Consider the following 11,996-nt stretch of genomic DNA (forward strand, 5'->3'; position numbering starts at 1 on the left):
GCGGGGCCCGCTGGACGCCGGGCGCGCCCGCGGTGGGTGGGGGCAGCGAGCGCGCGCGCCGCGCGGACATGCAGGGGGCGGCGAACGCGGGCAGGGGCGCGGGGACCCGCGGGCGGGGGTCCCCGCCGCGGCGAGGCGCTCCCCGCACAAAGCCCGGGGCGGGCCGAGGCCGGACCGCGGGGACCCCGGCTGCCTTCGCCCGCCCTGCCCGGGGAAGGCCGCGCGCGAGGAATGGCCCCCCGTGCAGGGGTCAGCGAGGAGCGGTGACCACGGGGCCTGAGAACGGAGGTGAGGGTGACAGGCGGTCGGGCCTCTGGTGGACGGGGACGAATTCACCCCTTCAGAGTGCGGGGAGGGCGAGGGCTTGGGGCAAAGGGCCTGTCGGGTTCCTGTGCTGGTGAATGGTTGTCCCTAGGCTCTGAGGCTGGTAGATCGGGGGAGTCCAAAGGTTTGGAAGTTCACTCTGAGTCCGAGCATCAGGCAGCCGTGCAGGGAGGGACCGTGACTTGCCAGGGTCAGCCTGACCTCACACCATCCTAATTCAGGCTCCCGGACAGAGGAAGCCCCTCCCTAGGGAGAGCGACGGTCGTATACGGATCAGTCCCTTCAGAACTGGTCCCATCCATCCGTTCGTGCCTGAGTATTGGATTCTCCACCTGTTGATGCCCTTTCTGATTTAAGGGCTGTAGTTTAAGAGTCAGCAGGAAGGCACCCTCTCCAGCCTGGTGACTAGGAGCGTCGTGTAGATTTGGTCTCCAGCGCCTCCTTTCTCTCCCCCCGCCCAGCTCTTCCTTCCAGGGGCACTGCCCTTCTCCAGGAGAGGAGGCGAAAGCAGGAGGCAGCAGGGACAAGAACCGAACTGAAAGCCATGTCTCAGGTGAGTTGGCATTTCCACTCTCCTCTCTGAGACGCGGTCTTGCTTTTCAGGACTTAATAATGTTTATTTTCTTTTAAAAGTTTTCAGTTTAAGAGACCTGTCCTGGGAAGCTGGTTCCCATTTCCTCACATTCTGGTGAGTGATGGGCTACAGGGGTAGCCCAGGGCCTCCCTCCCTGCCTCCTCTTCATCCCATTCAGTGTTCGTTCTTCATTGGTGAAGTGATGCAGCCCCTCGCTGTGCCACTTTTCTCAGAGAGACTCTGATGGAGCCGAAAGGTACTCCTTGGGGCAAGCGCGGCAGTTGCTGGTGCTGTACCTGGTTTGTTTGGTATCCACTTGGTGCCAGTCCCTGGAGAAACATGGCTAAGCCCCAGGCCCTGCTCTCAGGGAGCTCATTAGCCTGAGCTTCTAGCTGCCTGTGAGGGAAGGGCAGGGGATCTTTCCCAGGAAGGTGATTTTGGAGCCATGTTTTGAAGAGAGAGGGGATGATTGGCAGCCCTGGTGCAGTGTGAGAGGCTGTCTTTTTCTCACTTGATTGGATGGCTTCTTAAAATGCTGACAAATAGTTTTATTTGTTTCTGACCTCTGTGTCTCATAAATATGACAGCCAGCTCATAAATATAGGAACCAGGTGCCAGTTGTCCCACCCAAGCTACTTGTAAGCAAGTTACCAGTGATCGCCACATTACCGGACGCACTGTCCGGTCCTCCGTCTTTTTTGACTCTCATTGGCATTTGAAGTAGCTCAGGGGTTGGCCGACTTTCACCGTAAAGGGCTAGGTAGTAAATATTTTAGGTTTTGCGGGCCATAAGGTCTCTGCTGCGGCTGCGCCACTCTGCCTTCTCGAACTAAAGCAGCCACGGACAGTATGTAAATGAATGGCAGGGTTGTGTTCCAATAAAACTGTTTACAAAAACGGGGGGCTGCCGACCCTTGAAGTAGCTCATCCCTTGCTCTCTCGTGGGACCCTTTTTTCCCCCTTGGCTTGTAGCACTCATCGAGCTTCCTACCACCTTCCTGGCTTCTCGGTTTTCACTGCTGGTTCCTCCTCCCCTCCCGGACCTACAGCTGTCCCCGTGCCTCAGGATGGTGTTCTTGGCTCTCTCTTATTGTCTGTCTGCACACGTTCTCCTGAGGAACAATGCCTGTTCCCATCTGTAGAAAGCCGTAGGCAGGCTTCTCCCAAATTCGCCTTTCCAGCTCAGACCTCTCCTCTGAGCTCCAGGCCTGTGCATCCAACTTGATTCCTCCTCTTGAATGTCGGGTAGGTAATTCAGACCTCATACATTCACATCTGAAATCTGAGGTTTCCCCCCCAAACTGGCTGCTCCCACAGTTGTGTCTGTCTCGTATTTGCAACCTGACGGTTATCATTATGCCCACTGCCTCCATCGCTGCCTTGGTGCTTATTATCTTACTGTTGGCCCCTCGACTCTCTTTCCGTGACTTCCTGCTTCATCATATGCTCCCTGCGGTCACATCCCAGGGCTGCACCCAGGCGGGGTCTGTCCTAACTGCTGTGTTCCTCTCTGCTCAACCCTCCAGTGGCTTCCGTGAATGAAGGCCACGTCCTTCATGTGCTGACAGGGCCCTACCTGAACGGGTCCTTTGGACCTCTGCCATTTTCCATCCTCCTGCATCACTCGGTCTGCTTCCTCAAAAATTGCCTTCTCATTTCCCCAGGCCTTCTGTCTATAGCTTCAAAGACTCCTACCCACATTCTTCGCATCTTCTTCTCTGCTTTACTCCTTTTTTAAACTCTTAGCGCATTTCAACATACTGTATATTTACTTACTATATCTGGTTTTCTGCTCCAAGTATACTTGACACAGGCAGGGATTTTGGACAGTTTCACCCCCAAAGCCTCATTCAGAAAATATTTGGTAGAGGAATGTGTAAGCTTCTCTTGTAGCCAGTGTTTTGCTATTTAACATAATATTATGATAATCACTTTTCTACCTGGAAATGTGCTTTATCCCTGATTATTTCCTATGAATGCATTCCTAGAAGTTTCTCTTACTTTGTGCATTAAAGTTTATTAAACTGATATGAAATCAGAATACTTTAAAAGTTGTATTTAGGGACACCTGGGTGGCTCTTGAAGTGTCTGCCTTTGGTTCAGATCGTGATCCCAGGGTCCTGGGATTGAGTCCACATCAGGCTCCTTGCTCAGCAGGATCCTGCTTCTTCCTCTGCCTGCCTCTCTCTCTCTCTCTCTCTCTCTAACAAATAAATAAATAAAAAATAAATAAAAGTTGTATTTAGATGGAACAGCAATAGAGTCTCAAAAGCTAGAATTTATGGTGTAAAGAGTAGACTTCACCAAAAAGAAAAACTTACTGATTTTTCATTCACATGCCTTAAAAATTAACTGAATCAAATTGAACCAAAAAAAAAAAAAAAACCCCTCTTTAATGCGTTTTTCTTATAAAAGGCTTTCACTCATTTTTTTCTGTGGAGTATTAATACTCCACAGTATTTCTGTCTAAGGATAAAATTGCTTTTGTTTTCTGTTTGTTTTTTACCTTTTTCTGTCTTTATTAAGATTAAGAGTGAGACCACCAGATCAAATTCTTACGTTGGGTGTACCATTATGTTTTCTCTCTGGTGTAGTGTGACATTTTGAAACCCTTTTGGAAATCTGCACATGTCCACACTAGCAATGGGAATCAGAATAGGACGAGCACAGTTGAGAGTGTTTTGCGTACCCTTGAATGAAGCAGGTTGATCGTTTTTTCTATCTGAAAGCTATGTTGCCTAGTGGATCTTGTTTCATCATCAGGGTGAATGGATAGCAAGCATTGTGGCTTCTGTCAGAGTGGAAGCTTTTTTTTTTTTTTTTTTTAAAGATTTTATTTATTTATTTGAGAGAGAGAGAGAGCACATGAGAGGGGGGAGGGTCAGAGGGCGAAGCAGACTCCCCACTGAGCAGGGAGCCCAATGCAGGACTCAATCCAGGGACTCCAGGATCATGACCTGAGCCGAAGGCAGTTGCTTAACCAAATGAGCCACCCAGGCGCCCAGAGTGGAAGCTTTCAGTAGAGGCATGCTAGTGTCATGGTCACAGGTGTGGACAAAGAAGCCAGGCTGCTTGGGTTCCGGTGCTAGCATTAGCATTTAATTTCTGTGTAACCTCAGGGCAACGTAAATGACCACATTTTCTTCATTTGTAAAAATGCAGATGATAATGGTACTGGCTTAATGTGGTTCTTTTAAGGATTAATTAAGTGAATGCACGTAAAGTGCCTAGAAAAACGTAAAGGTGCCTGGCACATAGTGAGATCTCAGTGTTTGCTGTCGGCATCCTGGTGCCATTGTCATTTAGAAATTTACGAACCAGCCCCTTAGGTGATGCACAGTAACTCAACAATGTATGGTATTGGACAGGAGTTGGCAAACTGGCCTAATCTGGCCTGCCACCTCTTTTTGTATAGCTCATGAGCTACAAATGGTATTTACATTTCTCGGTGATTGAAAAAAAATGAAAATATGTTACAACCTGTGAAAATTACCTAAGTTTACGTTTTGTTGCCCATAAATGAAATCTCCTTGGAGCCTGGCACACGTGGTGTAACTGTGGACTGTGGCAGCTTTCATGCTGCAGGAGCAGGGTTGAGTCGTTGTGACAGAGGCTTTCTGGCCTCCAAAGCCTAAAATATTTGCCCTCTGGCCCTTTACAGAAAGACTGTGCTGGCCCCTGACTTAGAGGTTAAGGGTGTGGACTATGGAGCCAGACCACTGGGTTCAGAATCTTGGCTCTGCAGTTGACTGTGATCTTGGGCAAGTTACAGCGCTCCATTTCCTCATCTATAAAATGGGAATATTGCTAGTACCGACTCTCCGGGTAGTGGTTGAATCAGCTTATATGTGAGTATATAGAATTGTGTCTGGAATATCGTACGTGCTGCAAGCAATAATTGTTACTGTTTATAGTGGAAGAAGTTTGCCAGCTCTCTTAGTCTGTCTGGGCTCCTATCATAGACCAGCATGGACAGTGTGGCTTATACACAACAGACATTTATTTCTCATAGTTCTGGAGGCTGGGAAGAACCAAGATTATGGTGTTGGCAAATTGTATGTGGTGGCTGATGCAGACCGCTTCCTCTTCCATAGCTGGGGCTGCCCTCTCTCGGTGTCCTCATATGGAGGAAGGAACTAAGGAGCTCTAGGCGGTGTGGTGGTGGGGGGGTATCTCTTTTATAAGGACATTAAGACTGTTAAAGAGGATTCACCCTCATGACCAAAGGGCCTCCCAAAAGGCCCCACCTCCAAATGCAATCACACTAGGCGTTAGGATTCCAATGTATGGATTTGGGGGGGACACAAACATTCAGACCATAGCACTAACAGAAGTCATTGGCTCTTTTTTTTTTTAAGCAGTTGTATTTCTTTTTTTAAAAAATCTTATTTGTTTATTTGAGAGAGAGTGCACACGACTGGGGGGTGCAGGGGGCCCCCCTGGGAGGAGCAGAGGGAGAAGCAGACTCCCCACTCAGCAGGGACCCCGATGTGGGGTTTGATCTCAGGATCCTGGGGTCATGACCTGCCGAAGGCAGACACTTAACTGACTGAGCCACCCAGGTGCCCCCAGAAGTCATTGATTCTATATATATATATAAAGGGCAGTCTGTATAAATTGAGAAAATGTCTTATTTGGGAGGTTACACATACATTGTTAATGCTAGGTCCCTCTGGTACATAGAAGTAGAGAGGTGGAGAAGGGGACATTTCTTATTAAGAAAAAAAAATCAGGCCCCAAAAGATCCCAGTTGCCAAGTATAAGAAAATATTAGAACTTATACTCTTTTGTGTAGTAGGGGCTCCAAGTTCCAGTTTTCTTACAAATGACAAGAGTAACAAATACAAGAAAATTGGACATCATTTTCTCTTGCACCAACACTTATAAAGTTATTGTAAAGGTGCCGCAAAGATATTATAGATTTTAAAAAGGTGTTTTGTATACAATATATGTACTCCATTTTATATAATATTTCATTTAGTAAAGACTATATGAGGGGTGCCTGGGTGGCCCAGTCAGTTAAGTGGCTGCCTTCGGTTCAGGTCATGATCCAGGGTCCTGGGGTCAAGTCCCGCATCGGGCTCCCTGCTCCGCAGGGAGCCTGCTTCTCCCTCTTCCACTCCCCCTGCTTGTGCTCTCTCTCTCACTATCTCTCTCTCTCTCTCTGTCAAAAAAAAAAAATCTTAAAAAAAAAGACTATCTGAAAAGATTTTGAATATCTGAAAAAAATAAGTGCAAGACTTGCCAGGCAAGGAGCATATAGACAGAACTGTAAGACTGGAATCTGTGAAAAACCAGCTTTTAGATCAGGTCAGAGTAAAAGCATAGAAGTAGCATGGTCTGAACACCTATACCTTTGAACCAGTTGAAAATATTTGCATTGAAATGGGTTTTTGGGGGGGCATCTGACTGGCTCAATCAGAAGAGCATATGACTCTTGATCTCGGGGTCTTGAGTTCAGGCTCCACATTGGGTATAGAGATTACTTAAATAAATAAATGTTTAAAACAAAAGAAATGGTTGTGGGGTTTTTTGTTTGTTTTTAAGCCACTTTATTGAGGTATGATTGACATGTAGGATCCTGCACGTTTTTAATGTGTACCACTCAATGACTTTGAGGATAAGTATATACTGGTGAAACCATCACCACCATCATCACCTTCCAAATTTTCCTCCTACCATTATTATTATTGTTGTTTTTGTTATTATTTTTGGTGGCAAGAACACTTAACATAAGATCTACCCTCTTAGCAACTTTTAAGGATATAATATCGTATTGTTAACTCTAGGCATGATGCTATACTTCTCCCAAATGTATTCATCTTGCATAACTGAAACTTCGTTCCCTTTGACCATCACCTCCACATTTCTTCCTGCCGCAGCCCCTGGCAGCCGACATTCTGCTCTCTTGCTTCTATAAGTGTGACTATTTTAGCTTTCCCATATAAGTGAGATCATGCAATATTTGTTTTTCTGTGTCTGGCTTATTTCACTCAGCATCTGCATTGAAATGTTTGAGTTTCAGTCTACTTGAAGATTCCACTGAGTCTTGCACAGTTTATAGAATTGGAAGACATTTAACTGCTGGTGCAGGTGGATATGAGCAACGCAGGGAACTAGAGCTGAGCCTTCCCAGCAAAACGAGCTCTCTTGCTACTTATTCAGCCCGCACAGCAGTTTCTCTGCTTTTGTGGCCCGATGCTCCAACTTGACAACATCAGTGAGAGCTGACCAGCATTGTTTTAGACTAGCTTGCTCATGTAGGCATATGAGCATGTCTTTTGCTCAAGGCTCACACTAAACAGTTCTTGGCTGTTTCCTGCAAGTATTAGCAGGTGTTTTCCATGGCGTGGCGCCCTTCAGTCTCCCATTTAGGAGATTTATGTGTCAAGAATTCCCTGTCCTTCTGAAAAACAAACTGAGGGTTCTAGAGGGTAGGGGGGTGGGGGGATGGGTTAGCCTGGTGATGGGTATTGAGGAGGGCACGTTCTGCATGGAGCACTGGGTGTTATGAACAAACAATGAATCATGGAACACTGCATCAAAAACTAATGATGTAATATATGGTGATTAACATAACAATAAAAAATTAAAAAAAAAAAAGAATTCCCTGTCTTCACATAAATCAAGATATCATTTACAAAACCCTTTTGTCTTTACACAGTTTGGTTAAAAATACCTTCAGAATTGTTGCAGGTTAGAGAGCACGTGATAGCATATGATTCAACAGACACCAAACCTCAAAGTGACTTTTGTTTCCAGTAAAACTAAGGGAAGCTATGAACAGGAGAGTTCAGGTGCTGGTCAACAGCATGGTAGCTGACATTCATTTACACGTTCGTGGCGCCTTGCACATTCTGAGTGCTGTGCAGGTGCTGTGTTGTTTGGTCCACGATCTGTGAGGTTTTGTTGGTTTTTCCATTTACTGTTGGGGAGCCAAGACAGAGAGGTAAAGTAACTAGCTGAGATCACAGGGCTGGCGTGTGCTGCAGTCTGCATTCAGGCTCTGTGGGTAGTCGGACTTTCCTGCTCACTGATTTCAGTATATACTTTTAAAATCCCGGGGCTGCTGGTCATTTAAATCTAGAGGGCAGCCACTGGTGGGATTCCTGGGGTCAGAGTGTGAATTAAATAAATGTTTCAAATACATTGGAATGTATCAGGATTATACACTGAAATCATAAAAATCCGCCAACAGTGGGTGAGATGGGCAGTAGGCTCACTCTCTTACCTGTTGTTCATGGGACCTCCTCGACACTTCCCAGCTTCTCTGAGACGGCACCTTGATTCTGAAGGGCAGTTTGTAGTATTTTTCTTTCTTAATAAACACTCATCTTTATTTCAGGAAAAAAAAGAATTTTGTTTAGGTTTTTTGTTGTTGTTGTTGTTGTTGTTAACATGAATGCTCAACATCTAATGAACACTGAAAGTGAAATAGAAATCCTTAGAACCGACTTTGAGGTTTAGTCTTCTGGGCCTTTTGAGGTTCATCTTTGGGTTGATTTCCCCATTCTTGTGCTGATCCAGGCCACTCGTGTGTCCTCGTGTTGAAGAATGCTCTGGTACCTCTTGTGCATGGAGCAATTGAGCTGCCATTATTTATGTTCTGAATTGATGTCAGATATTTTTCTTGTGTATACAGCTGCACAAAATTGCCACTTCTCCAAGGGCAGGGGCTATCTCTGTATTTTTCTCTTTTCTCTGGATATTATTCCTTGTATGCATAGTCTCTCACCCAAAATGAGGAGAAGGTAATCCTTAGACCCCTATATGAGTCTGCTCGGGCTGCCGTATCGGGCTACCGTATCGGGCTACCGCAGACTTGGGGCTTAAAGAACAGACAGTTATTTTCCCAGTCTGCTCTGGAGGCTGGAAGTCGGAGATCACGGTGCTGGCAGGGTTGGCTTCCCCGGAGGCTTCTCTCTGGCTTGCCAATGACCACCCTGTCACTGTGTCCCCACACATTCTTCCCTCTGTGCACTCGTATCCTTCATGTCTCTGACACCAGTCAGATTGGATTAGGGCCTGACCACGTGACTTCATTTAACTTTTAATCACCTCTTTTAAGGTCCTGTCGCCAAAATTAATCACATTCTGAGGTACTGGGTGTTAGACTTCAATGTATGAATTTGGGGGACACAGTTCAGTCCATAACAACCCCCCAGTCTAGGGGGCCATGAGCACTGACTGAGCAAGAATGCGGTTTTGTCCTTGCAGAGCTTGGTGACATTTGGGGATGTGGCTGTAGATTTCTCCCAAGAGGAGTGGGAATGGCTGAACTCTGCTCAGAGGAATCTGTACAGGAGTGTGATGTTGGAGAACTACAGGAACCTGGTTTCGCTGGGTAAGGGTACGCCCCCCCCCCCATTCTCCCAGCTCTCCTCTGCCTGCTGCTGTAGCTCAGAGCCCTTTACTCCTTTAGCACCAGGCCCTGCACTGCCACTCTTTCATCAAGCCAAGGGGCCTGCATCTCAAGTTTGCACAGATCCACAGTGTGACCACCTCCTGTTTCTTCTTGTGTATTTAGGACTTTGCGTTTCTAAGCCTGATATGATCTCCTCATTGGAACAGAGGAAAGAGCCCTGGATGGTGAAGAGAAAGTTGACAAGAGGCCGGTGCCCAGGTGAGCATGGGAGGCCTTGCTGGCGGGAAGGCCCTGCGGGTCACAGCTCAGGACCTCAGCCATGTAGGATCATAAGCAGGCTCTTTCCAAGCCTCCAGGCCTGGAGGGAAACTGAGGCCTCTTGAGCATGGGCTCGCTAGATGTTCATCCTACCTAATCTCTCCACCTTTGCTTTCCTCCCTCTGAACATTACTTCTTTCCTCTCTGAATCCCGTTTTTTCCTAGCTCCTTCTCAGACCCTTTGTCATTCAAGCTTACATAATCCTGTCTCTTCTTTAAAAAATCCTTGGCCGATGCTGATAATGCTTTTATTATCTTATTTCTCTTTGATTAAGTGACTGTTTCGTGTATAGACTTCTTTCACTGACTTTCATTGTCAGTTTTGAGTAAGGCCATCAGATACAGGTTGGTGGATGAGTGTAAGCTGTTGAAGAATTAACCATGTCACCAGGGAAATAGGGCATATCTGTACATAAGTTAAGTGAAGTAGAAACTGTTATCCTGTGTATGGTAAGTATGAATAGGGGCCAAAGAGGAAGAAGAAAAATCAGTCCCAGTTTCAAGGCAGAGAAACAAGAATGAGAGTAGAGCCTTTAGCAGAAATGTTAGAATTATAAGAAAGAGACCAGCAAGCCAGGAGCTGGGTCTGGGTGGGGCTGTCATCGATTTGGGTGCAGGTGGGCCTCCCAGTGCAGACAGGACCGGACAGTGGGGTGACTGGCTCTCAGAAGAGAGTGCGGATGCTGATTTGACAGACAGATCTTACAGATATTGTGATGGTATTTCTATCATCTGGGAATACAGCGATTTCAACTACAACATTATTTCTGGAACAACAGATCAATTAAGACAAGGGATCAGAATTATAGACTTCTCTTGGAGGTTACTACAAGGGGAAATGTCAGCAATTTCTAAAGAATTGAGGATCTCATACAACCTCTTTGTTGAAATCATACTTTGAGGGAAGACTTTATATTTGACAGAACAGGACAGACCGCTCGCAGAACTTCTGACAACTCTCATGGGTTGTCATCGGGTACAGGAGAACCGTGAAACTCTTCCATTTAACATACTAAATCACGTTCTCTGAACGACTTTTATAAAATGAAATAGCCAATCCTTCATTTCTTGCCAAAATTGTAGTTGATTCTGAAGACTTGCACTTCTAAGGCCGGGATTCGAATTTCCATTAGTTAGCATTGTAATAAAAGAGGCATTGTTTAAAAAAGAGAGAAAAGAAGTTTTAGCTGGAAAAATGGAGAAAGAGTCAAGAGTTTTACTTAATGTTGAAATAAGGAACATACAGCAATTTTCTTCTTTAGCCTCTCCCCCCTCTTATTTATATTAGCTATATGTCATCTTAGATTTAAGTAAGAAAGCTCATACTGTATCCTTTAGGATGAAAGCTACACAAATACGGGAATGTAGGGTTGGCTAGTCATATAAAAAAGCTTTCGATACGATAGGGGTTTTTTGGGGATTTTAATTCCTCTGATTACATTTTGGAAGTTCTCTTCATATTAATACATAATGGAGAAAACCTTCTTAATATATTTCAGATTTGAAGACTGTGCCGGAGACTGAGTTACCTGCAAAGAAGGACATCTCTAAAGAAAAGTTACCCCAGGCAGTGATAATGGAGAGACTCACAAACTACAGTCTGGAATGCTCCATATTAGGGGAAAACTGGGATTATGGTGCTCTGTTTGAGAGGCAGCCAGTAAGTGAGCTAAATTCTAGTCAAGTCACAGTATCCTTCCAAAAGAAACCCTTCTTGAGGGGAGAGACCATGACCACAGGGAGTTTGGGAGAAGTTTCTGTTTGAGTACGGTGCTTCCTGTAGATGGAATACCCCGCCGGAAGGAAGAGCACGCAGTCTTGATGCATACTAGAAGAGGGGAACAATTCAGTTGTAATGAATCACAAACAAGTCTCTTAATCAGAAACATTCAACATATGATGACATGAGAAGACTTTGAGCAGGATTTCAACCCGCCCCTCTCATGAAAGATTACATATGAGAGGGAAACCCTGCAGACTTGTCGAGTCGTGCGTGTTGAAGGTGGGGAAACCTTCAGTCAGCGTTAGGAAATTCCTACTGTGTGTAAGTTCGTTTTCTCCTGCAAAATTACAGATTCTCCATGGCAGAAACAGATTCTCCGATTTTTCTTTTTTTTTTTCCACAAACGTAGACACTCTGACGAGGCCCAGTCATTATGTGACCTGGATCACTCAGAACTTAAGTGAGAATTCTTGCACAGGTTGTCTCTTTCACACACCTCCCCAGAGCCTTTGCAGGTTTGTGGGCACGTTTGATCAAAGAGTGTGTTTGTACCATTTCAGGGCTTGGTGACCATCACGAACATGGCTGTAGACTTCTCCCGGCAGCTGGACCTAGCTCAGAAGAGTTTCTGTAAGAATGTGATATGGGAGAACCATGGTGACCTGGGGTCAGTAGGTAAGGATGTCCCTCCT

At 45.7% G+C, this 11,996-nt stretch overlaps 1 protein-coding gene across 2 annotated transcripts in view; it reads left to right on the forward strand.

Moving 5' to 3' along the window:
- Window positions 1-11,996, forward strand: part of ZFP28 (ZFP28 zinc finger protein) — a 45,185-nt gene that overhangs the window by 24,598 nt on the left and 8,591 nt on the right. Inside the window, exons 1-6 of one of the 2 annotated variants that reach the window (XM_025848799.2) lie at window positions 44-288; window positions 786-877; window positions 9,116-9,242; window positions 9,426-9,521; window positions 11,081-11,241; window positions 11,865-11,979. The exons of the other annotated variant lie outside the window; for it this stretch is intronic. Coding sequence (XP_025704584.2) covers window positions 69-288; window positions 786-877; window positions 9,116-9,242; window positions 9,426-9,521; window positions 11,081-11,241; window positions 11,865-11,979 — 811 coding nt within the window. The 5' untranslated portion in view covers window positions 44-68. Of the gene's footprint in view, window positions 1-43; window positions 289-785; window positions 878-9,115; window positions 9,243-9,425; window positions 9,522-11,080; window positions 11,242-11,864; window positions 11,980-11,996 lie in introns of those variants that run through there. 2 annotated transcript variants of the gene reach the window in all.

The sequence above is a fragment of the Callorhinus ursinus genome, unplaced genomic scaffold, assembly GCF_003265705.2.
Source record: "Callorhinus ursinus isolate GAN/ISIS: 27379988/994484 unplaced genomic scaffold, GSC_fseal_2.0 scaffold106, whole genome shotgun sequence".
NCBI lineage: Eukaryota > Metazoa > Chordata > Mammalia > Carnivora > Otariidae > Callorhinus > Callorhinus ursinus.